This window comes from Ascaphus truei, chromosome 4, assembly GCF_040206685.1.
Source record: "Ascaphus truei isolate aAscTru1 chromosome 4, aAscTru1.hap1, whole genome shotgun sequence".
In the NCBI taxonomy this organism is placed as follows: Eukaryota; Metazoa; Chordata; class Amphibia; order Anura; family Ascaphidae; genus Ascaphus; species Ascaphus truei.
This window is the reverse complement of record NC_134486.1, coordinates 60,736,249-60,763,242: the sequence shown is the minus strand read 5'-3', so window position 1 is coordinate 60,763,242 and position 26,994 is coordinate 60,736,249. Positions and strand designations below refer to the sequence as shown.

Below are 26,994 nucleotides of genomic sequence, written 5' to 3'. Positions count from 1 at the left end.
TAACAAAAGTGTCCAATGTACGGTTTGTAACCGGTGACACATACTTGCTCTTCAATTTACCTTTGGGGGAGGCTGTATCAAAGTACCATATGAACTGAAGTTCTGTAACGCAGGAACAATATTGGAAACCATATCAGAATCTGTGGAGTCAAATGCAACATGTAATTTTAACAACCTAACACATCTTTACAAATTGATCTTGCTTTGGAAACAGTTTCCTCTAACTGTAGGCACAAGTGACAGTCCCCTCTCAAGTACCTTCAACTCAGAAGATGTAAAGATACAAGAGGAAATATTGGGTATCAATGTCTTTGGGACCGAGTGGTCCTTGAACGTCCTTTTCTTGGTTCTGCCTCCGTTGGTTTCCCTCCCCGTCGAGTTTCCTTTGTTATAAAAGGCCTTGGTGGGCCTAAAAAAGTATCTGATGTTCGTACTTTTGTACGTGATGAAAGGGCCGTGTTGAACTCTTCACGGTTTCTTAATAAATGGAAATGACTGAAAAAAGACTGTTGTAAGTAGAGCGCTTCTTTGTACTTTTGGGGGGAATCCTGTTTTCATTGTTTATATACCTACAGTATGGTGTTGGCCATACATAAATGTTTGTCCTCCTTCAATTTTTGTCCCCATTTTTTCTGTGTAAACTTCACTTTCGTTGAAACATTTGTTCCTCCTGTACCTTGTTAAAACCTTTGATATATTTTAAAGTTTCAATCATACTTCCCTCTATTTTCGAATCTAAATGGCATATATGGAGGTCTTTCCTTGCACTATTTTAATAGCTTAATGACCACAGTACTCTAAAGTGGCATTATCATTACCTCTCTATTTTTGCTGCTAACACCTTACCACATACAGTACAACCTATAGTAGCATCCTGCTGGCTTTCACCAATGCTTTATTACAATGTTTGTCTACTTTTTAGTCAGCTGAAATATTGACTCCCATGTCCCTTTTCTCCATACTGCTTTACATTATATTGCCATGAATCCTATAATCTGCATTTGCATTGTTGTGGCCCAAGTGCATGAATTTGCACTTCTTGGCATTAAATTGTAGCTGCCATACTCTTGGCCATTCCTCTAATCTACCTAATGTGTTAACCCAGGGGGGCGCAAACTTTTTTCCCTGCGCCCCCCTGCTGGCGGTCCCCTCACTTCCGTGCACCCCCGCAACCCTCACTTAGCCGCGCTCTGGTGTCATGACGTCACGTTGCCATAGCAACGTGGCGTCACATGACCTCGCAGCGTCATTTTTACGCCGCGTTGCCATGGCGACGCATGGAGGAAGCCGCCGGAGCCACGGTAAGTTAGGTTTACAGAGGCCCTGCAGCTCCCCCGGCACTTAATTTAAGTGCCTTTGGGAAGCGCGCGGGGCCTCTGTAAACCCCGCGCCCCCCCGTCGGCAGTCTCGCACCCCCCCTGGGGGTCGCGCCCCCCAGTTTGCGCACCGCTGTGTTAACCCTTTGCAGATCTTTGTGTCAGCTGTAAATATATATACTTTCCCTTCCAAACCATTTAAATTATTTTAATGTCCTTAGATATATCCCATCTACCATATTGTCTTGACCATATTCAGGTTATTTGGTATACAGTACATTTGTCTCTCTCTTCTTGGCCCCCATGTTATGTTTTTAATCTTACAATCCCTCCTTTTGTTTTTCTTCTATCACTTATATACGAAATGTTCTCTCCCATTTCTTTACTGATATGCTATTTTCTCTTCTGTGTGGGCCTTTGCATATTGTATTACTTTCTTAGCTTCATTCTGCCTAATACATCTACATCTATTCCCTGAGCTGGAGGCATTTGTATCACCCCAGTAGGAAAGACAACTCTTTTGTATTTGTATATCTCTGGAAAGACATGGCTTCTTCCTATATCAATAAGTTGTAGGAAGTCTATCAGATAAAAAGAAAACCCTACCTCTTCTTTCAGACTCTTAGGGCCAGATCCAAAAAGCTCTGTTAAATCAGGGCAAATAATGTGACGATAACCGAAATAAGTAACAGACGTTATTTTCCCTGGGTTTAATGGGTATTCACAAAGCTAATGATATGCAAAAATAGTGCCCGTCACCCAAAGTTGTATCATAACGATATCTGCAGTACCGGGAACATTAATGACGCTGTGACGTGATAACCAATATAATGCACATGCACATTTGAAACATCTAACCTGTGTTCCAATTAATGCACATGTGTTCCAGCTGTTTGAAGTTGCAGACCAAGCAATTTCCTACATGTATGTTATTTTTAATAAATCAGTTCTGGACTACATTAATGTATGACACCCCCAACCATTTCAATGCAAAGTGTTAAGTGCCATACCCCAAAAATGTATTAGGGTTCCACTTTATAAAAAGCACAATAAGAGCACAAATTCTCTGTGCTGTGGGGACGTAGCACAGGGGTGTATCCGAGGGGCTTCTGTGTCACTTAGGCAGCTGTGCTGAGGTGCAGTGTGTCTGCTCACTCTGTAGTTGTCTGTGCCCAGCCTGCCTCTAGTAGAGATATTTCTTACTGTTCTATCCCAGGCTTACTGTGGCTTAATACAGTATGTTGAGACAGGCAGTTAACTCAATTCCTACAGTACTTCTACGCAAAATGGAGCCTTCTTGAATTTCTGATGTTTTATTGTGGGAACATGAAGAGAAATGGAGGGAAAATTTATGGGGATGTATAAAAATAAAAATTAGGCAAGAAACAAATTTCTCTCACAGGGAGAGCAGTGGGGTGAAGCTATGCAGAGGGCAGCAAGCTCTCAAAGTAAATAACTAAACAGCCCGAGAGAGAAAAAGCAAGGACTGCACTAAGTGACAGGGGGAGAGGAAAGATCCAAAGCCTCGGGAGTAGAATAAGTGAGGTTGCAGAAGCAGGAAACCAAGGGATACTGTAATTCTGGAGACAGAACAGGTACTACTTTATAAAAAGCACAAACATAGCGTAAATTCTCTCGGGGTGTATGTCAAAAGAAAACACAAAAGAGAAATACGTTTAATATAAAAAAAAGTGAATGTATGGAATTTAGTCTGAATCTTAGTCTGACTGTGATTAACGGCTACTTTTGGTGTGACCTATTTATCATAACATTTCGTTGCGCTTACATTAATGGAGTATCGTGGATCTGTATTGTTAGGCTAATGGTCCATTAGCATCTGACTTGCCTATGAGTGAGCCTATCCCCCATCCAAAGTTATCGATGCACTATTTAACTGGTTAACTCAATGTCATCGTTATGGGAATCTCCTTAGTGGATAGGTGTTAAGCGTATCGTTACGATAATTGTGAGTAACATTACTATAAATAGCCTAACAGAGCTTTGTGGATCTGGCCTTTATTCTTTTCTCTAACTATCGCACCCTGGTAAGATCTTATTATAGTCATGGTTTTCAGTACACAGTAAAAGGTAACAAACATTAAGAAACCACTAGCTAGCTCCTGTTATCAGCTCCTTGTGACCTTGGCTAGTCCATGTGCCTCAGGCACCAAAAACATAGATTGTAAACTCATCTAGGCAGGGACTGTGTCTGTAAAAATTCCCATGTGCTGCGTACCGCGCGCTATATTGTAATTGTGACTCGCTTTAACTCCCATTGGGAGAAAAGCGCTATAAGAAATAAAGTTATTATTTATTATACCAGATTCATTTATACATAAGGGTGTCTTTTCTACCCTAACGAGGCATAAAAACCTTGGTATTGTTTTTTTTTTTTCATTTATATGATCCTTTATGGTTACAACTAAGTACATGTTTATTCCTATATTAAAATAAGTCTAGAATAAACTATAATTTAACTTTTAAGTGTTGTAATACAATTGAAAAAGGTAAAAACAGAAAATATGCCTTGATCAATATGCTTTGACAGTATAACTGTGACACTGCATACAATTCATTCATAACAATATATGTTTTAGGAATCTTTTCAGGAATGGATTTAAAGACATAGAAAGCTATGCATTCAATGGAACAAAGCTGGATCAACTGTAAGTATAAAATATGTTTTGAGTAATCCATATAGTATAGATATTTCACAAATTTTAATGATTCTATCAAACACAGAAATGGGGTACCCAGCACTCACATGAAAGAAATAATGAAAATAATAAATATGTTATAATTACATTTCACTGTAATATTGCCACAATATGACCACACAATTTATGGTGAATCTCGCAAAAGTCAGCTATAAGTATAACTCAAACATATATAGGAATGTGAGTAACAGCAAATGGAGTGGGAGAAAACAGGGTAAGGTAAGGGAAGGGAAAAGGATGAGGAAAGACAAGGGAAAAGAGGGGAGGAAACAAGACAAATAAGGGGGGACAACGTTTTAGGGCAGAATGCCAAATGTAGAATACAGTACATCAAAATGATGACAGTGTACTAGCAACAGTGCTAAATAGTGTTTCCACACTGTAAGTGCTCAAAACTCTTAAGCACTAAAAGAGCCAATAATACAAAGATAAATGTACAGAGTGCTACAGGCTAAACGAGCCAATAATACCACTGGGTCAGAGTCAAATAATCATAAAGTATAGCCAGCACTAAGAGTCTTGCGGGACACCACATGTGATATCCAAGGGGTTGGAGTTAGAGCCTGGGATAGACACATGTTGGGATCTACCTGATAGATAGGAAGGAAACCAATTTAAAGCATGCTTCCCTATTCCAGAGCACTGGAGTCTTTTTAAGCAAGATAACATGATCAACAGTATCAAAAGCCTTTGTAAAATCTAGGAATATTGCACCATTGAGTCCCCATTCCATTCCACACTAAATTTCATTGCAAACTTTTAGCAGGGTAGTTACCGTGGAGTGTTTGGGGTGAAAGTCAGATTGGAATTGGCTAGGGAAATTTGTCTTGGTATAGTAATCGCTTAATTGGGAGTGAACACATTTTCCATGACTTTGGATTGTATTGGGAGAAGAGAGATTGGCCTGTAGTTCGAGACAGTGTTTTTATCCCCATTTTTGAAGATTGGCACAACTCTGGAAGTTTTGCAGGTCTGAGGGATATGGCCTGCAGACAGAATAGAGTTGACTATGGAAGAAATTGGTTTGGCGATGGCTGGGGCACCAATCTTAGGAACTTAGATTGCAGTAAGTCAGGTCCACATTGGCTGCTTAGTTTTAATTTGAGGAGCGCCCTTCGTAACCTCCTCTTCGGATACTGGGACAAATTGAAAATTATGAGCAGTGTTGGGAGAGGGTGAGGCTACAGGGGTACTCATAGACTGAGGTTCATGTTTGTGATTTGGGTTGCGTTTCACTAATAAGTTAATAACACACCCCACAAAGTAATCATTGAATGCATTTGCAATGTCAGTGGGGTTTGTCAGAGTAATATCCTCCCTAGGGATATTACTTGGTTGTTGATGGCTAGAAGGCTCGAATATATTGTTAATAACCTTCCAGAAGTTAACTGGATTTGGTGTATTCTGGTGAAGATTGTCAGAGTAATATTGTGCTTTTGCATGTCTTGTTTGCCTTGTGCACATGTTCGGCATGCATCTGTAGTGATTAAAATCCTTGGTAGTGCCAGTTACTTTGTAGCTTTTCCACAAGGCATCTCTGAAATGGTAGAGTGCTATAAGGTCAGTTGTAACCCACGTACTCTTATTTTGCATAGTGGAGCATGGGTATCACAGAGTTTTAAGAACTCAGATTTAAAATAGTTGAGCGCAGAATCAGGGTCAGGAATTAAGTCGATTCTGTACCAAGGGCAGTTGGTGAGGTCAGACAGAAACTGTTTCTAAATGTTCTAGTGAGGAGAACTTTAGGGCTTGATTGGGGTGATTTAATTTTCCTTACACAGAACACTATTGCATGGTCACTGAAAATGTCAGGAAGGATGCCAGAGGATAGGATTCTGATGGGATTTGAGGAGAGAATCCAGTCTACCAAGGAATGGTTGTGAGATTTCAGGTTTGTCCGTGTGGGTTGGGACATTATTTGAGTTGCGTTAGGTTAAGTGACTTGAGTTGTATCTGGATTTTGTGATTTTTAGGGTCAAGCCAATTGAAGTTGAAATCCCCAAGAACTAGCAGCTCACACTTCTCAGTCAGAAAGGAAATGGAGCCATGAAACTGGGTGATATCAGTCAGGGACTGGAGAGGAGCTTTAGGGGGCGGTAGATGCCAGCAACCAAGATATGCTTAGAAAAGGGTAGGCAGATTGCCAACTAGAATTTCAAAAGATCCACTTTTGGATCACTGTATTATCTTATAGGTCAAGGGAGCGCCCAAGTTTTTCTTTCACTCAGGTCAGGGGAGCGCAATCTTTTATCCCTGCGCCTCCCTAACAGATGTCCTCCTCTACGCACCCCCCTTACCTCGGCTCTGGCGATCTGGTCGTCATGATGACGCTTTGCCATGGTAACGTGACGGCACATGACCCCACAGCGTCATTTGCCATGGCGACGAGTCTCCAGAAGCCGTCTGATCCAAGGTAAGTGCAGTTTCATTTAGTTGACAGAAGTCTTTGCCGCTTCCCAGGCATTTAATTTAAGTGCCTTCGGGAAGTGCGTGGGGCTCCTGTAAACCCCATGCCCCCCGCAAACAATCTCGTGCGCCCCCCAGTTTGTGCACCCCTGTTATAGGTTGCCATATTGTGTACAGGTAGTCCTCGGTTATCCGACACAATGTGTTACTCAAAATGGCGTTGGATAGCGAAACGTTGTAAAGTGAAACACATTTTCCCATAGGAACACTGTTTAAATGAAAGGTTCCGTTCCTGAAGGCATTTTTTAACACTAAAATACACCAAATATTTTATGCAAGCTATAAGATATGCAGCACACACAAATTATATAGTGTATATACTGTATTATATATATAATATAACATAATAAATAATATATTATATAGTATAAAATAATATTATATAGTATAATATTATATATATATACACGCCCTTACGATGCTTTGCAACGTTGTTTATGTGAAATGTGTATATATATATACACATACACAACGTTGCAAAGCGTCGTAAGCGCGTTGGATAGGCCGTTTTAGCGTTGTAAAAATTAACATAAGTATGCATTGCATAGCGTTGGATAAGCCATTCGTTGTAAAGCGAAGCGTTGTAAAACGAGGACTGCCTGTATTTGTGTTTGATTGTTCAGGGTGTTGGGAGTTACTGTCCATATAGGACATAAGGGAAGTACCCTTGATCCCTTTGATCTTGGGGAACGGGACCAAAAGAAGGGGCATTCTGCCCCGAAACATTGAGCCCCTTATTTGACTTATTCCCTTCCCCCCTTTCCCCTTGTCTTTTCCTTATTATTTTTCCTTCTCTTCCTTTACCCTGTTTTCTTCCACTCCATTTGCGGTTATTCACATCCCTATATATTTTTGAGTTATACTTATTGCTGACTTTTGCGCGACTCACCATAAATTGTGTGGTCATATTGTGGTAATATTACAGTAAATTTTTGTTATAACATAAGAAGAAAAATGCACACCAGAGATTAAAATGATGTAAAATATTTATTAATAAAACAAAAGATAACTGAGGGGATCCAACCCCACCTCAGTACACATGAGCCATAGATCCGGGTTAAGGTTACAATAAACAGAAACCACATCAATAATAAAATGTATCTAATTAAACTAAATCTATAAACAACATAACAAAAATATATAAAAAGACAATGTTCAACAAAAGGGGATACATATATCCAGAATTGAGCTAGAGGTAGTAGCTGAACAACTGCCTAGGCTGAAAGGCGGAGACGGAGACTTACACTGAAGTCCCAAGTGGGTTCCGCGGTGAACGTAAAGGGTCCAGACCACGCCACCGCAGAGATGTTGCCACCGCCCAAGCTCCCTGCAAACGCCGTCTCAGCCTGTCAGCATAGCGCAGAGTGACCTGTCGTGACCTCTACGCGTTTCGCACAACGTGCTTCGTCAGGAGGTACTGAGGTGGGGTTGGATCCCCTCAGTTATCTTTTGTTTTATAAATAAATATTTTACATAATTTTAATTCCTGGTGCGCATTGTGTGCATTTTTCTTCTTTTCATCGCAAGGTGTCCCCCTTTGGGGGTCACCTTGCTTTAGGACCTCATTGGGAAGACGCTCTGCACACATGCTGCAAGGGGATTAATGCTTCCAGAAAACCATATACCTGCAGCACGAGCGCTGAATTTCCTACATTCTCTGCTTTAGTTATAACATATTTGTTATTTTCCTTATTTCTTTAATGTGAGTGCTGGGTACCCCATTTTTGTGTTCTGTATTGTCCCTTGGGAGGGAATAGGGTCCCTCCAGGTTCCGGTGCACCATAGTCATACTTTATGCCTATATATTCCTCGAGTGCTGTTCAATATATTTTTTTAATGATTATATCATTTGACATTTTTTCATAAGAACTACAAAATTGTGTATCTATTTTTGAAGACACCTTGTGACCTTAGCCAAAAAGGAAATCGAACTAGCCAATAAAGGACCCTATGTCTATGTAGACATTAAGACTCCGTGGAGCCAAAGTCTGTAACTTACGGATCCAGAAGGTCTCTCTTTTGGCTGTCTGTAGTCTAGTTACCACCATCCAATGTGGGGTCACGTGTTATATACCTTTGAAGGAAAATTCCTGTGGGTGTGCCTGGTGGTATCTATCAACATGTCTTGACATATTGTAGGTTAAGATCTTCCTTCTTATATTCCCCAGGTGTTCAAATATGCATACTCTGAGTCGTTGTGTACTCACACACTGCAACCCACAGGGACATTCCAACAAGTAAACTATGTGGTCTATTTTGCACTTTATGTAATGTTCTATTTTAAAAAAAAATCCCATGTTTTAGATTAAAACCTAATCTTGTATCTTCAGTCAAAAGTGCAAGCCTTATATGACATGCAGCCAAAAAAAGCCTTTTAGTTGACTCAGTCAATTTTTGATGGAACTTTTAATGGGCCTGAAGTTGATCTCTCTGACCTTTATCATATTGAGTTATGAAGGATGTTTTAAGATTCTTCTCCTGTTTCACATTACCATTTTTAATGGGATTATTAAGGACTCTTCTATCTAACTTCTAATTTTTTCCCCAAGACTGATTTTATAGTCTCTTTATCATAGTCTCTCTCAAAGAACCATTTTTTAAGTGTTGGGTACATTTGGGTACACTGTATTCTCTGAGCAGTTTATTTTCAGTCTTCTAAACTATCCAAAGGGGATACAGGAAATCCATCTAGGACATTGAAAGTTACATTTAAGTATGTAAGTATTGTAAGTAAGTTCTGGTTTTTGGGCTGTTATTTTCAATATATAATGTAAAATCCAGAAACTCTAGCACCTCACTTATTTTCTAAGTGAATCTCAAATTCAGATCATTAGAATTGAAATAAAGAATACAATTATTTAGATGGTCCAAATCCCACCGCATTATGAACAGCACATCATCTATGTATCACGTATATATGTATTTATGCCAGAGGACCAGGTTCGCACCAAACTGGTTGTTGAACCAAATGGGGTCATCCACCCAGATGTCCATGAACAAGTTTGCATAACTTGGTGCAAACCTGGTCCCCATGGCTGTACCAACCATCTCAAGGAAATATGTATCTTAAAACCAGAAGTTATGCTGCAAGATAAACTCTATTACCTCTAACAGAAAAGAAGCCTGTGATTCAGGCATATTGCCCCATGCTTCAATGCCCCTCCCATGGTCTATTACAGTGTAAAGTGACGCAACATCATATGTAAGTAATATCAGATCTTCATTCTATTTAACTTGTTCTAAAACCACTAGTTCCTCAGTTTTCTGTTTCAAGTATGATATAAGGTCCATTACACATTTCTGAAGGAAATAGTCTATATATTCCAATAAATTAGAAGTTAGTGAGTCTGTTCCTGATATGCTAGGTCTTCCTGGTGGATTTTGCAGGTCTTTGTGGATTTTATGTAAGAAATAGAACAATGGCAATTTTGGTTTGTCATTCCAGAGGTATGTACATTCTTCCTCGTTAAAAATGCCCAAATTCTTGCCTCGAAAAAGCAGAACCATAAGATCTTCTAAAAATAGTTTTGTTGGATCTTTTTTTTAATCTTCATGTAAGTTTTTTCATAATTTAAAATTATTTCTGCCTCCTATATAGAATACACCCTATTCATGCTGACAACTCCTTCTTCCTTGTCGGCCAGTTTTATTATTATCTCATTTTCTTTTGTTAATTGACTTAAAGCCTCTCTTTCTGTTTTGGTTAAATTGTTTTCGCATTCCATACCATCTTCAGTCTATTTATCATCTGAAAGAACAGCTCCAAGTGGTGGCCTTTATCATTACTTAGATAGAATTTTGAACAGTGTTTTAATTTTGTATGTACTGCTGCGACACACTTTATTAGAGCAAATACCCAGTATGTACCTGGCAGATACCTGGAATGCGCCGCCCCTCACCTCTGACAAGCCCTGTTGCATTTGCCTTCCCAGCCATGGTTCATGCCTGGCTGACGGGCGGCTGATCTGTTAAATGATAATGATTAGGATTTAATAGGCTGCAATGCTTCGCGTGTCTACCAGATGGCATAAATTCATGAATTGTAATGCAGTATATATATATATATATACTGTGCAGTATTGCAGCCAGCGGGAATAAAATGCTTCAATCCCTGCCTGGAAAATAACGCAATGCACTCGGGCAGAAAACAGTCACAAACCTCAATACACCCGAGTATACCCGAATTCGTGGGACTAGCCGAGCTCGAATAAAGTGTGTCGCCAGTGTAAATGAAAAACTTCCTCCGTGCTTTGCAGGCTTACAAGGAAGGAGGTGTTGTCATCATCATGAATAGGGTGTATTATATAAAGGAGGCAGAAATAATTTTAAATGATGAAAAAACTATTTCGTTCAGAAATATGTCATGAGCCTTAGATCATACTGGAAAAATACAACCGAGGTACTATCGGTTATAGAACAAGTTGATGATCTGATATTAGTTATGTCTTATATGGCGTCACTTCACACTGTAATATACCATGGGAGGGGCATTGAAGCCAATCAGGATAACTTTGCTGAAAGATACCAATATGCCTAAATCACAGGCTTCTTTCCTGTTAGAGAGAATAGAGTGAATAGAGAGAATTTGGTCCAACAACCAGTTAGACCAAATCCCAACCTGGTCCTCTGATGTAGATACATTAATTATGTCCTGTTCATAAAGTGGGGAGATCATCTAAATATTTGTATTCTTTATTTGAATTCAAATGATCTGAATTTGAGATTCACTTAAAAAATAAGTAAACAAGAGCTAAAGCTCCTTCAATTGACATTATATATTGAAAATAACAGCCTAAAAAACAGAACTTACTTCAAAACAGATAGACAGTAACAATCATATACTTAAATCTAGCTAGCTGTCACCATCCTATATATCCTATTTGTGCCGTTTAGAAGACTGAATAAAAAACTGCTCAGAGAATACAGTGCACCAACCACAGACTGAAACACTTAAAAAGCATTTTTTTTATAGGGACTACAATAAAGATACTATAAAATCAGTCTTGGAAAATGGGAGACGTTAGATAGGAAAGCCCTTATTAATCATATAAAATAGGTGATGTGAAACCCGTTGAAGAATCTTAAAACATCATTCATAACCCCAAAAAATAGAGAGGCCCCTTAAGATCAAATAGTTTGTTTACACACACTGGCATATCTTGTTAAATGACCCGGTACTTGGAGTCAAACATCCAAACATCATTTTCAGAAGAGCTCCAAACCTCAAAAGTAACTAGCATCCAGCACCTTCACGCCCATTAAAACTTACAACAAAATTGGCTGTCAGCCAAAAGGCTTTTTTTGGCTGCATGTCATGTAAGGTTTGTATTTTTGGCTCAACAGACAAGTTGAATTTTTTATCTAAAACATTGGGGAAAGTTTTTGAAATAGAACATTACATAAACTGTAAGATTGACCTCATAGCTCTATTAGCCAGAGACGAGTAGACTGGAATTGACGGATATAGTATCAAAAAAATGAATCTGTCTTTTTAAGACTATCCGCGGAAATCTGCAGTTGGAAGGGACTTTCCAATCTGCGTCATATTTAGATTTCGACAGAGAATCTGCTCATCTCTACTGGCTGCTGATATCAGATGTATTAAAATATTGCCTTGATGGCATATGGAAGTCATTACACTCAAGACAGATTAATAGTACAGCTCAACTCCGTTATAACGCGATCCGTTACAACGCGAATCCGCTTATAACGCGATGCAGGCATGGCTCCCAATTTTCGTATTTATGAATACTTTACAACACGATTATTGGTGTCTTACTTTAGTATACAATGCATACAATTGTACATTATTTCTAACGCGATCCGCTTATAGCGCGATGTGATCCTTTGACCCCAAGCACAGCGTTCATTATAAGGGGGTTAAGCTGTATATAAAAAGGTACAAAAAGTCATAACTGTAAATATGGAAATTAAGAAAATGCAGGCTTACTGCAGAGTTAGTGAACTAAAATGTAATTTATAATCTAATGTACATAGGCTTCTTAATGATAACAACCATCTACAACATATTCATAATGATGCCTTAAAGGGAGCCATTGGACCAAATCGCTTGTAAGTACAAACGTGATTTACAATTTAGTTTTTGAGAAAACGGAATCAAATTAATGTCTGTATGTTTTCATCTATAAATTCGTTAAATGCTATGTTGTGTGAATTTATTTTGGAGATTTATTTTGGGTTCCAGCCATGTCTATAGTCTTTTGTCTATAACATTGTATAATATACAGCAACATCAACCATTATATATAAATCCAATGGCTAAACAATTTTAACTTTTCCAAAGATCTCAGAGAGCCAGTGCATTTCTGTCTTAAACTTGTAACAATGTAAATATGGTTTCTAAAATAGGCAAATCTTTGTAATATGCCTGAATTCGTTTCTAATCTTGAAGACATATGGGGGCTGATTCTATATGTGCTGGAGCGGCCGAACGGACAATTTTCGACTGAAATTCTTTATGGACTTCAATAGGGAATTTTGGCCAAAAACAGCCCAGTTGGGCACTTTGGTACATATAGAATCAGACCCTTGGTGAGGAATGTCAATTTATACTTCTTTCTAGAGATATATCATCAACGGCTTTAAAGTATCTACCTAGCCATGGATTGGAGTTTATTCAAGTCTTAGTTGCTGAATCATCCTACTACCTGAAGAAGTTACCAGCTCTTGACAGACTGGTTAATTTAGTGGAGGCTCGCTTGACATACCCCAGTCACTGTTGTGCTTTTACGAACATGAGAATGAAAGAGTAAGTATTTCTTGTTCTTGAAAACACTTTTATATTCAACCTGATTTCATTAGAAGTGGCATGGTTGCTTGGCAACAAAAGAGATGATTCAATAGCAGTTTTTTGCCACTTTAGAGAACAATGAATCAGTCAAAAACTGCGTATTTATTACAGACAAGCTCTACGCTTATTAATTAAAATATTACTTGAACATTATTAAAAATATATATCTACACTAGAGGTGGTGTTGTAAAAGATGTAGACTCTAGAGGTATCAGCATATCTTATTTTTCTCATGTTTTTCAAGATAGCTGCCCCCGATGTATAAAAGCTCATATTGTATATCAGAATCTTCTGCCCTTGTCGATCCACTTATGAATGAAGATAGAGAAGGAAGGAGTAAAACCCCCAAGGGATGCTTCACTAAGAAATGTAGGGTCAATGTAGAAGTGGAGTTGTGAGGCGGTGCATCTGCTATGCGGGAAAAATTGAACCGGACTGCTGTCTACTAGCACAAAAACTCTTTATTGGCACATAAAAGAGCAGCAAGGGGAAAAAAACCTCTTACGCATTTCCCGCAGACAACTGCGTATTATCAAAGAGTAGAAACTAGAAACTACTCTGATAAAGCGCAGTTAATAAATAATAATATTTTTTCAACGTATATGTTTTAGTACTTTTTTTTTTTACCAAGTACAGACAGATATTATAGGCAACTTAGTTATCTACATGGCAGTAATAATATATATAGCATGTGAATAAGTATTTTTAATACAAATATTAAATATATATATATATATTTAATATTTGTATTAAAAATACGTATTCACATGCTATATATATATATATATATATATATATAGCATGTGAATAAGTATTTTTATTACAAATATTTCCTGTATAAATACTCATTTCAATTTTAGCAAAGATTTATTTCACAGAAATTAGCAGTGCAGCTTTGCATTCTCTATTGATCTTTTCTCTACAAATTCAAGAAAAGTTTGTTGTGACATTCTATACTGCACTTTTTCCTGCTTCCATGTGCTTCAAATGTAACAGTGTTTCCTACAGTACATTTAAAGCCAATCGTTAGCTAAATAACTTAACTATACTTATATTATAACTCAAGAATGTTGTTTTACGCGTGGAAAAAGGTAAAATACAAAGCCCACTGATGCAGATTTTTACACAGACAGCACTTATTCCCTCACCTGTTGTATCTGTAAGTTTCCCATTAAACATCTTAGATTGTAAGCTCTTCGGGGCAGGGATTTCCTTTCCTATTGTCTGATTTTGCTGCACTTATTGTATAATTATAATTCCCTGTACTGTATTCTTTGTGAAGCGATGAGTACACTTTTGGCGCTATATAAATAAAGACATACAATACAATACAATACATAATATTATAAATAATGTAATTCTTCGCTCCACTTGTAGACACTCCCCAAATTGTAAACTGACCAACACAAATCCTGGAGCAAATGGTGCAAGAGAGGTTAGCCCTGTGAAACGGTCATCAGGGCGGCTTGTCTCACCGCTCCTGCACCATTTGTCTTGCATCTGCTGGTCTGCATCTATCTGGGAAGATCCGGTCATGGAACCAGACTGACCTCCAGCTGTTACCCCATTGTCTGTGTGAAAGCGTGAACTGCCCAAGTAGTGTATCTCACTTACAGCTAACTTTAGCTCTGTTCTTGCTGGGCTGTTTGTCTGATGTGTTCAGCATTTGATTGCTTATGTGCTAGCTTTTTATTGTGTGACCTACTCATCCATATATACAGTATATTAGGGCACATTACCTGTTGATTGTAAAGAGTTTTGTTGTTACTTAAACCCTCTGCCTCAATTTCTAAACCTTTTTGACCGACCGGTCCTGTTGTCTTCGACACTATTTCTTGATTGTAGTTTTTTTGTACTAGATACATCCACACAAATGTGTTATGCCTATTTTTCTTACTAAACAGGATTACGCTATTTTGATGTACTACAGGAGTTGTCTTTAAGCCATCTATGTTTATTTAGTTCAAATTTTTAGATATTAATAAATTGTTCATTATTTTGCTATATTATCAGTATTTGAGAGTGCTATTAGTTGGGTTTCCCTTTTCCTTTGTTTTATTACACATATTTATTGACACAACAACCTCATCAATAAATGTCCTATGACATAAAACCCAGCCCAATTTCAGGAGGTTATTAGGGATTCATTACACTATCTGATTAATGAATTAGGATGTGGTAGGTGTGTTGGTTCAGTTCTACTTGTGCAAAACTAAGTGAGTACTTCAATAGTAGGTGATCCCATTTTTATTTGGACAGAATAGCAATGCTTCTCTTCAGGTCAGTCAGTACTGGTTTACACATTATTTTTGCCAATATAAAAACAAAAAGGTAATATTGATTAAGATCATGAGGATGGGAAAAGGGGTCAGTGAAACAGGAAAGAGGGTTAGGGAAGCGCTGAGAAACAGATTAGGTTTGTGAAAGATAAAGGTGTGAAATACCTAGAAATATATAGGTGAGGGGTTAAAAGAGTTTAAACTTATAAAAGTGATGACTAGGGAGTTAAACATAAGACAGAAACTGATGAGAACGTGTGGTATGGGGTGGGTAGCAGAAGGTGTCAGTAGGCATTGTTGGCAACATGGGCAGAACAAAAAGGTTACTGTATATTTGTGATCATGTGGCATGTATCTAATATCCTTGTTCAATACATCTCATTGGTGTTGAAGTGCATAATATAGTAAGTTTCAACTCAAACAGAGGATGTCTGAAGATGGGCCCTTAGTGGTCCTCAAGTTTGTACTTTTTTAAATCAGCATTCTGAGATCATATGGAGTGATCTACCTTTGACAAATAATCTTTAATTGGTGCATTCTTGTTATCTTCTTGGTTGTGTGATATGGTGTTTCCTTATCCTGGTTTAGAGTTTTGGGCTAGTTTCTCCAACCACTCCACTCTACCACCTGAACTGGATTATCTATACAACCTTTTGATTTAACAAAAGTTAAATGTATGGTTTATTGCAGAACCTTTTTGTATATATGTCGGCAGTTTGCAGCATGCCACATTGCCTGTTCTTGTACCATTTTCTGCTACAGTACCTGAAGTTCACTTTGGAGCTTTCAGTGTCTTAGATTTGGTGATATAAATCTTCCTCAAACTCCTGATCTTTTCCATTTGTATCCTCTTTTAATATTGGGTGTAGATCTTTTGACTTTTCTTAACTGCCCCAGGGCAGGGTTGAATGTCACTAGTAGTGGTGTGTTTAGAAATTCCACTGTTTGTATTGGAGCAGGAGTTCTGTTGGTTTCTAGTGCTGATATGAATGTTTGGAAACTTTTGGTATAGTATGAACGCTGGATATAGTTGTATAGTTGGCTGTGTATCTGATAGCTTGCTCAGCATGAATAGGATCAAAGCTGATGTTGTGGAAGTAGTTGCCTAGAGGGTGACACCTTGGTCCCAATTCTACAACAACAAAAAAAAGAGTAGGGGGATTGCTGCTTTAAAGTTTTATTGATCAGTGGGATCAGTTGTAAAATTGTTCCCCCTGGTCTCACTGGTTATATTTGTAAGGCTTATGGTGTTATGAATCTAGAAATCCCTAGCTGTCATAGGAGTACAAACATTGAGGGAAAGTTGGTTGTAAAACTTTTATCATATATCCTCTTGAGAAGACATCCTTCCTTAATTGTTTGTTTGCTAGTGACTAACTTAAAAAAGGACAACCTACTGTAAATTAAAAGTTAACTCCCTCTCTGCTAGAACAGGGCATCTCCCTTTTTGTTGGTTAATCCTTGCAGAGAAAATGCAATATTTACATTACTACTATATATTGTGGCACTATACTTTAAGGATTTTACATCTCTTTTTGAAGGAGTTACAAGTCTATGTACTGTTCACTACCCTCTTGATGTGCTCTATCATCATGTTCAAGTCCAACTTCTCAAACAAGCTTTTATCACCTTCCCTTGTAGCACACAAACTTCTATTAGGCTAAGGCTGCGCTGCATGGGTCCGCACGGCAGCCTTGCTTGCCGGCGACGCGTGCAAGTCACTGCAACGCGATCTGCGGTAAACTGTTTTCAATGCGGGGGAGCGTGGCCAAAACGGGTCGGGGGGCGCAGCCATTGAGCCCAGGGAGAGGGATGGAGGAGGTTGTGGGTGAAGGAGCAGAGGTTGTGGGTTCGCAGGAGGGGGGTTGTGGGTCCTGGAGGCTGTGGGTCCGGGAGGAGAGAGATAGATCGGGCCATCTACTTTGCAGTACATTTTGCACACTGACACACTTCCCTCCCAAGCCGCCTCCCTCCCGTAGCTCTCCTCCTTCCCTCCTCATTGGCTCACTCGCGTACCACGTGACGCGTCAGCGCTTCTGATCACCAGAGCCTTTTATCTCCGGACGGCTGACGCATGACAGCACGCAGTGAGCCACGTCGGGAGGAAGTGGGGACCGCCAGACTGGAGGCAAGGGGCTGGTGGCTCACGCGGCCGTGCGCGCCGCCGACCGCAGCGGGTCCTTAGCCTTACAAGTAGAAACAACTTTGCTGGCTTGCAATACATTGAAACATTCATGATTATTGCAAAATGCAATACGTTTATATTACTAGTATGATATATTTTTATTTTTTTTCCTGCAGGGCTGCTTTTTTCTTTTCTTTTTTTAATTCCCAGTATTGTTCACTTAACTTTATATCAAGCAGATAATGTTCTGAAGTAAAGTGATATACAGGCATATCTTAGGAAATATGGACATATACCAAACAAAAGTGCCAATATTGTAAATTTCATGGAAAAAAAATTGTTTATTCACATAACTTGCAGCTGTGTAAATTTAGATAGCACCCCAGCTTTATTTAGCTATCCTTATGATGGTCACATTTTGTCCATGATTCACATTCTAGCACAGAAGTGTCATTAGAGAAAAATTGCTCTGACCTTAATTCAAAGTAATAAAATTTGCTGAAAAAGAACATCTGTTCTTTTTATGGTTGTTAGAAAATTCAAGTGTTGCATATAACCTAGAAAGGAGGAAGAAGGGCAACCACAGTAAAACTGCCAGAGTGAATTTTATAAAGTTATGAAGTGATTTGAGTTTTGTAAACGTGCACAAATAAATTTACATATAATCAGTGTTTGCATTTCAAACATGATAGGAACATGGCTCAATAAAAATATGTTTTAAAGCAGCAATCTGCTCTGTGTACCATAAAAAATAACTGTCTCTTTTCTTTTAACAGATGCTAAATCCTTTTGCTGTTTTTAGTAAACCCACCCCGTTTCTATACTTGGACTTTTCTATACTTGTAGTTGGATCATGGATATTTCAGTTGTTGAAAATGTGTCTCCCTGGGAGGTTAAAGTACATTAGCAACCGCCCCTAAAATGCCTTTATTTATTTTGTAACCTTGGTAGAACCAGGGGGACTTCATAAACTCTGACCTCTGGGACCTCCACAGTTCCAGAAATATTTATAGTCTTTTGTGCTGGTGTTTGACACAACAAAAAAAAAATAGAAAATGGCTGCAGGATAGCCAACAGAATGTTGCAATGTAATCCTTCAATGATATTGCATATGGCTGTTGGCCCCCGGACATAGGCTGACCCCGGCAGCTATTTTGTGTCCACCGGGTAGGCATTCACCAGCAGAGAAACTAAGTTACAGCTCGGGAGCGCAGGGTCCCTAAGATCAAGCGACAATTTATTAAGGCAACTTGGTAACAGCTGATGCCAGCGAAATAATATACAAGTGAAGACACCGCAAACATATTTTGAAAATGAAAAGTTAGAAATCGATCAGAGCAATTTTATGATTTCATTTGGTTTTTATTTTTGGGGGATTGCTGCTTAAAAAATTACCACATGGTTTTGTACTGTATTCCATCAGACATTATTGTATATTACGTGCAGTTTTTTTTTTTTTTTTTTTTCAACTTTATTTTTATTGGTTTTTAGTGCATACAATCAATAGGTTACATGACGATGGTAATTATTCCAAGTATACACGTCCCTTGCGAGGACAAACTACATATGACGGACGTACGTTGGGGAGACCCACAGGACAAGACCTTGACAGACAAACCACAAATTATGGGAAAGTAGGGTGGGAGGGGAGGGGAAGGGGGGGGAGGGGAGGGGACGGCGTAGACGAAACCCAGACTACTTGTCGAGCCGACGACCTGCGCCGGTTCTATTGTCAGCTCGCTCTAGAACTCCTCGTTTGGATCTCTGCGCTCTAACTGCTTTCTCCACTCAACCTTGTTCTGAATGGGGTAGAACCATTGCCCTGGGGGCGCCCTACTGTCCTTCCGTCCTGTGTAGCTCCCTGTCCATCATCCAAGGAGAACCCATTTCCGTCTATCAAAGCCATATGGTGGCCTCACTCATTCCCTGAATATCGGTCTGTGCCAACCACAATGACCAAACTTTTTCGAATTTATCGGCCGAGTCGTTAACTAAGCTCGTTAACTTCTCCATTCGGCAAATGAACCAAATTCTGTTCCTAATTTTGTCTATAGAGGGAATCGCGTTCTGATTCCACAGTGCTGCGGTCTCGCACCGCATAGCGGTAGCAAAGTGTGCGATCAGCTTGTTGCCCGACCGAGAAACCTCGTTTGTAGGTTTACCTAATAGAAACAGCCACGGGTCCAGCCGGATTTTGAGCCCTAAAAAGATCCTCTGTAGCCAATCTCGGATCTGGGTCCAGATCGGCACTATTTTCGGGCAAGACCACAGCATGTGTACCAGATCTCCTAGTTCCCCGCACCGCCTGGGGCAGAGCGGGGACGATCCCTGTTTGAATTTGGCCAGTCTAACTGGTGTGAGGTACCACCGAAGTAATACCTTATACGAGTTCTCCTTCAATGTTGTACAGATGGAGCTAGTGGCCGCGGCTTTGAATACCTCGGCCCAGTCCTCGTCCTCTAAAATACCCTGGAGATCCTCTTCCCATTGCGTCATGAACCGGGGTTTAACTGTCCTGTCTCCGTCCGTATTCACCACCTCTCTGTATAGGGCAGAGATCAGTCCCCGTGTGCTTGTCCCTCTCGCACAGAGCTTCTCAAAATTCGTTAGCGGTGGTCTCACCGGGTGTGCGTTGTAGTATGCCCTGACCTGGAGGTATTTCATAAAATCCGTGTTAGGAATGTCTGTTTCTGACTGTAATTCTGCGAATGATTTGATCTTACCTTTAACCTCCAGGTCCTTCAGCCGTCTAACCCCCGCTCTACCCCAGCGCCGGAAGCCCCTGTCTGTCAGCCCCGGAGCAAAGTCTGGATTGCCATGTAAAGGTGCCATCAGAGTATGTTTGGAGGTTAATGAGCTGTTAACTTTGGCGGCCTCCCAGACCGAGAGTGAGTTGAGCACAGAGGTCAATGGAACGAGAACCTCCTTCACCCGTTTCCTCGGGTACCAGATCAGGTCCGTGAGTTCCAGCGGGGTGCACACCTCCCTCTCCAGTGCCACCCACCGCCGCAACTCAGGGTCCCCGTGCCATTGTGTAATTTGGCACAATTGTGCCGCTTTGTAGTAGGAAATAACACTCGGCACCGCTAGGCCACCAGCTTCCTTACCCTTCTGCATCGTCTTTACTCTAATCCGTGGTTTTCTACCGTTCCAAATAAATTGAGATATAGATTTTTGGAGCCCTGTAATATCCGCTCTTACCACGGGAATTGGGAGAGTTTGAAACAAGTATAGAATGCGGGGAAGGACGTTCATCTTGACGCTATAGATCCTCCCTAGCCAGGAAACACCATATGCCTTCCAGTCCTGCAGCTCTTTCTTTAGAGTCCTCAGCAGTTTGGGATAGTTAGCTGAATATAAGGAGCTTGTCTGTTTTGTGATCTGCACTCCTAGGTATTTCATGGAGGAAGGGCACCATCTGAACCCAAAATTGAGTTCTACTAGCTTCTCCATCTCTCTCGGCATGTTGAGGCTTAGGGCCTCTGATTTGGACTGATTTATTTTGAAGCCTGAGATCTGGGCGAACCGCTCTAGAAGCTCAAACAGGTTAGGTAGTGAGACGAGCGGTTTAGACAGGGTTAGGATGATGTCATCTGCATACAAAGCCACTTTATGCTCCTGGGAGTGGATTTGTATCCCAGAGATATCGGCGTTGTTCCGAATTTGCGCTGCTAGCGGCTCGATGCATAGGGCGAAGAGCAGGGGCGAAAGCGGGCACCCCTGTCTCGTGCCGCTTTTAATCGGGAAAAGATCAGACGGGTATCCTTGGTGGACCACCCTAGCTGTTGGGGCCCTGTACAAAGCCTTGACTGCCTGTTGGAATATGTCTCCGTACCCAAATGCTCCAAGCGTGGACTCCAGATATGGCCAGTCAATCCTGTCGAAAGCTTTTTCCGCATCTAGGCTTAGGGCCACACTTCGGATCCCCTTGGCTCCTATAAATTCTATGATATCAATGATCCTTCTGGTGTTATCGGCCGCTTGTCTATTTCTAATGAAGCCAACTTGATCCGGGTGAATAAACCTCGGCAGGATGACATTTAATCTGTTGGCCAGCAATTTAGAGTAGATTTTAACATCTGTATTTATTAATGATATCGGCCTATAACTCTGGCAACTATTGGGATCTTTGTCCTCTTTATGGATTACTGAGATTGACGCCTGGAGCATCTGTCCCGGAAAGGGCTCTCCTGCTAGCACTCCATTGAATAACTGGAGCATATGCGGGGCCAAAACTCCGATAAATTTTTTGTAGTACAGGTTGGAGAACCCGTCCGGGCCCGGGGCTTTTGACGCTTTTAAGTTTTTTACTACCGCCTCTAATTCCTCCCTCGTAAAGTCGCTCTGTAGTGCCTCACTCTCTGCCCTGGTTAATTGTGGTAGGGCCGCGTCTGCCAGGAATTTCCGTAGCTTACTACTTGTTCTGGCATTGTGAACTACCTTCTCCCCATTGTACAGTTGTGTGTAGAATTTCGCAAACTCTCCCACTATCACTTTAGGGTTTGAGGAACACTGGCCCCCGCTTGTTTTGATAGATTGAATATTAAAATTTGGTTTCCGGTTTCGGAGTCTGGTAGCCAGCATAGTGTCCGGTTTGTTAGCTTTCTCATAAAATTTCCTCTGTGTCCAACTCATGTCCTTCTCGGCCCTGGAGGTGAGGAGGAGGTTCAGTTCAATCCTGACATCCTTCAGCTCCTTAAGGGTGTCCTCTCTACCTGACCGGTTATGTAGTGTAGAGAGCTCATGTAACCTTTTGTAGAGCTGCGTTAATTTGGCCTCTTTTTTCTTTTTTCTACTTGCAGCGATGCTAATTAAAACCCCCCGTATTGTGGCTTTATGAGCCTCCCATAATATAGCTTGGGAAGCCACACTACCACTGTTTGTCCTAAAATAGGCTGAGATCTCAGTTTTGACTTTTTTTTGTAATTCCGGAATTTTAATGATTGACTCGTTTAGCTTCCAATTTGCTCCTGGTCTGACAAACCCAATTTGAGTGCATCTGAGCTCAATTGATGCATGGTCCGACCAAGTTATATCATGTATACCTGTGTCGGATATTTGTGGAACCATTCTGCCCGACACAAAGAAGTGGTCAATCCTACTGTAGCTGTCATGGGGATGGGAATAGAAGGTGTAGCTACGTTCACTCTGATGTTGCTCTCTCCAAATATCAACTAAGCCAGTTTGTCGGAGTCCCTTCAGGAGTGCGGTATTACTTACTTTCCTTATGGATTGTTTGGATGTCGTACGGTCGACCTTAGGGTTGAGTACTGTGTTAAAGTCCCCTCCTAGTACAATATGGCCCTCGGCCCACTGTTGCAGCTTTTGGAAAAAAGCGTTAAAGAACTCCGTCTGACCCTCACTCGGCGCATATATGCATGCCAAAGTGATTCTGGTCTGTTTGAGTAGCCCGACCAACACGATATATCTACCCCCGGGGTCCCTTTTGATCTTTTCTACCTGGAATTGATTGTGATTGTGAAATAAAATAGCTACCCCTCTTTTTTTTTCCTCCCCTGAAGCCAAGAAAAACTGTCGGAAGTGTGAGTCCATAAATTTAGGGCTATGTCTGGAGCTGAAGTGTGTCTCTTGAAGAAAGACCACCTCAGCCCCTCGCCTCTTGAGCTCCGCAAAGGCGATCCTCCGCTTGTGCGGACTGTTGAGACCTTTAGCGTTCTGTGATACGAAAGTTACCGCCATATGGAGGCCAGTTGTGTGAGCAGATAGAGTGTAAAGGTGCAATTACTCTTACCCCAGTCCTGATGGGCTTGCGAACCGTTGTGTTTGTGCTTTCCGGTTGGGATCTGTCTAACGCCTGATGGGGCTGGGGAGGGGGCAGGAGGAAACATGAGGGAAAGATACAGATAAACAACACACATACAGATACAGATAACAGGAACCGTATTGGTCCTAACAGACCTCGGGTTCAGTGCCCGGCTGTGAACTTTTTTTTCTGGACCTCCCTCCCTCTTGGTCCCCCACCGTGGCTCTAGTGACCAGCCACGGGCAGCCGGGTCTTTGCCAGGAAGGTGGGTCTTACCCCATCTCCTGGAGTGGATGCACATACCTGCAGGCGGAGTGGTGGACACCCCCCCTCCCGCCGGCAGTTATGCTTAACTAAAACCTAGCCTCCAATCTCTAAACATTCAACTTGAGCTCCCTCTCCGTTCGCTAATCTACTTTCCCTCAGCTCTCAGCTACTTTGACTCTTAAGTCTTAACCCCCTTCCGCGTTCCCTCTGCCCCCCTCTGTACTTTTGGACAGCCTCACTTGGCCCCCAGACTCCTTTCCTCGCGGTGGCCGATTACCCCTCTAGGGACCTGGTATCTATGAGGCTTCTCGCCCCCCTGTCCGTATGCTTGCCCCGACCCTAGCCAGGGTCCCCTTTTGCTCAGTCCTGAGTTGGGGCTGCTCCCCGGCGGCGGATCTCGCGTGCCTCCGCCGAGGAGCTCCGCATCGCATCCGGGTCGTCGCCGTCCTCCTGACGTCACAGCGCCTCTCCTCTGGCGCACCGATGCCTTCCGTGCTGCCGCTCTCGCGAGATCCTCTGCCCTGACGTCACAGCTCCGGGCGTGTCCTCCTCATTCGGAGGCGGGCTGCTGAGGGGCGAGGGCTGGTCCGTGGGCAGCTCCCTGGGCGGGTCCCACCGCCGGAGCATTCCTTCCCGCCAAGAGCTGCACCGCCACGGAGGGTTTCGCGCGTCTTCTCTGCCTTCGCTCAGCCAGGTAAGGGAACGCCATCTTGGGTCCTTCCGAACCATGTGTGCCCACTGAACATGATGGCCGCCATTTGGGGCCTCCTGACTCTGGGCATCCCCTCCTGTGGTAGATTTCTCCCGGGAGGCGTCTGGGCAGCCTTGGGGAGCGCAAACTTAGTGGGAGGTAAAACAGAGGCGCAACAAGCGCAACCAGAACAGTTCATTCTGTAGTCCCTTCTGTGTGTTAAGGGCTTTTCCCGCCCCCATCTTTTCTGCTGGAGCCCCTTTCCTTCGGGGAAGAGGAACCCTGCCTTCTTGACTGGGAATCTGCGTTAGTGCCTTGCTGGACCCCCTCCGAGGAGGCAGCCGTATTTCCCTGCACCCCCAACTTTTTCAGGAAGGCTGTTCCCTCCGACGGGTGTTTGAGGACATGGGGTCTGCCATTTTTTGTGGCCACTAGTGCAAAGGGGAAAGCCCAGCGGTACCTGATTTCATTGTCCCTTAGAGCCAGCGTGACGTGGCCTACCGCTCTTCGCCGATCCAGCGTAAGGGGGGACAGGTCTTGGTATACCGTAAGGGTGATCCCTTCAAAGGTGATGTGGGGGGTTGCCCGAGCTATCTTACCCACCTCCTCCTTTATGGAGAAGTAGTGGAGGCGGAGAATCACATCCCTGGGGGGATTTGAAGCCAGTGGTCTGGAACGCAGGGCTCTATGACACCTGTCCATCCTGAAGTCAGCTTCTGTCTTATCCGGCAGGATGGAGGCCATCCAGCGTGTCAGCAGAGCCTCCGGATCCAGGATCTCCTCCGGGATCCCCCTTATACGTAAGTTGTTCCTCCTGTCCCTATTTTCCCCATCCTCCTGGCGGGCCTCCAGTTCTGCCACCCGCTGTTCTAGGGACCGTACCCGGGAATTTGTCTCCTCCTGATTCTGCCCGCTCACCTCCATGCGTTCCTCTAAGTCATTAGTTCTGGCCCCAATTTGCATTAGGTCATGCCGGAGCCCCTCCATTTCCCCCCTAAAAAACGACTTCAAGTCCACTAGGAGTCTGGAGATTTCTTTTTTAATGATCTTGGACTGTGCAGCTGTTGCTCTTGACCCCTCGGCATCCTGGGCAGAGTCGGAGTCCGAAACCGCTGACATCTCCGCGGCCCCCACCTTGCTTTGTCCGGGGAAGTAGGCCCTGACATCCGACTTGCGTCGGACTTTCTGCCTCGTCGTAGCCATCTGGGATTTGGGTTGATGTGCCTCACCGGGGTGTATTTATGTGTCTGTACTGTCCGATTTTATTATTCTGCGGTCGGTTTTAGTCTCTAATATTTTCGTTAATATGCCGGCGGTTGGTGGAGCTGAGCGACTAAGCGTCCATCACCAGCCAGCCGCGCATGCGCATCTCCTACGTGCAGTTTTTAACGTCTTTATGCTTTTATTCTATAACCAGTGACCAAATGTGTCATATCACATTAATATTGTTGAATTTTTGGGGGCTTTAAAAACTAAATGTTTCATGCATTTGTAAGAGTGAATGCAGTGCACAAGTGGTAGGGCTGTTGGAAACCTCCTAAAGTGAAAGAAACCAATGAAGTGTCAATCTCATTTTACAGCGTATCAGAAAGAAATGTAAAAGAGAGCAATTTAAACGGTGGTTTAAATTGGTTTAAACCTAGACGGTGGGTGCACCCTTGTGTAAATTAATATAAGCAAAATACTCAAACTGCAACAAAAAAAATACATGTTCTGTCATTCACCCCATAAATCAAAAAAAGTCAAACAAGACTCCTGTTTGTTGCAACGTTGCTTTCCAAAGAAAATCAAATCAAACCTTCAGCTAGAGAGATTTAAAACTGTAATTCCTGCTGATAATTTCTTAGCAACCTATTTATCTGGGAATTGTAGATAGATAGAAAGTTTTCAGATAAAATTTAAGACAAATGTTGAATGTGATACCTAATTTCAATATTTATCACAGACATTGTTATTTTACAGCTTTTTTTTATTTAGTAAAAGATGATCCATTGTCCAGTTAATATTACTACTAAGAACCTAATGTATGTATTTTGTTTTACATTAAGTCTGATTCTTTATTTTATTTTTACACATCTGTCAAACTCCAACATAAATGTATAACTCAAAAAAACAAATATGGTAGAAAAAAAAGCTTTGTATAAAGTGTTGATATGCAAAAAAATGAACATAACACTTTAATTTAGCATCTCTTAAAGTATGTTGGTATTAAACTACAACCATTTGTATTCTTTAATATAATATTGTGAGATATCCTTCAAGCTAGCAGGAGGAAATTCACGAAGAACCGATATGGGTTATTGCACACAAAAAAATGATCTGACAGATGGAAAACAGATAGGCCAAGTGTGAAATACTGTGAGGGTATGGCTGGAACCAATCTACCCAGGAAAACTGTGAAACAATGGTTATATCTGATATGAATGACAATAATAATAACCAAAGGGAATGGGAATTTGTGTAAGGAAGGTTGTAATACAAACATACAGTGCTGGAATTCTACCTGTTACCTACATGAGAGGTTGTATTATGGACTACGGATACTATTTACTTCCATA

General features: G+C 41.5%; 2 protein-coding genes across 11 annotated transcripts in view; one reads left to right on the top strand and one right to left on the bottom strand.

The window, feature by feature from the left end:
* Nucleotides 1–26,994, bottom strand: part of GTF2A1L (general transcription factor IIA subunit 1 like) — a 409,851-nt gene that overhangs the window by 70,313 nt on the left and 312,544 nt on the right. The gene's annotated exons all lie outside the window — the stretch shown is intronic.
* LHCGR (luteinizing hormone/choriogonadotropin receptor) overlaps nucleotides 1–26,994 on the top strand; it is a 177,673-nt gene that overhangs the window by 105,856 nt on the left and 44,823 nt on the right. The window contains exons 7-9 of the mRNA XM_075595844.1: nucleotides 3,914–3,982; nucleotides 12,497–12,571; nucleotides 13,083–13,268. Of these exons, the coding sequence (XP_075451959.1) occupies nucleotides 3,914–3,982; nucleotides 12,497–12,571; nucleotides 13,083–13,268 (330 nt within the window). The remainder of the gene's footprint in view (nucleotides 1–3,913; nucleotides 3,983–12,496; nucleotides 12,572–13,082; nucleotides 13,269–26,994) is intronic.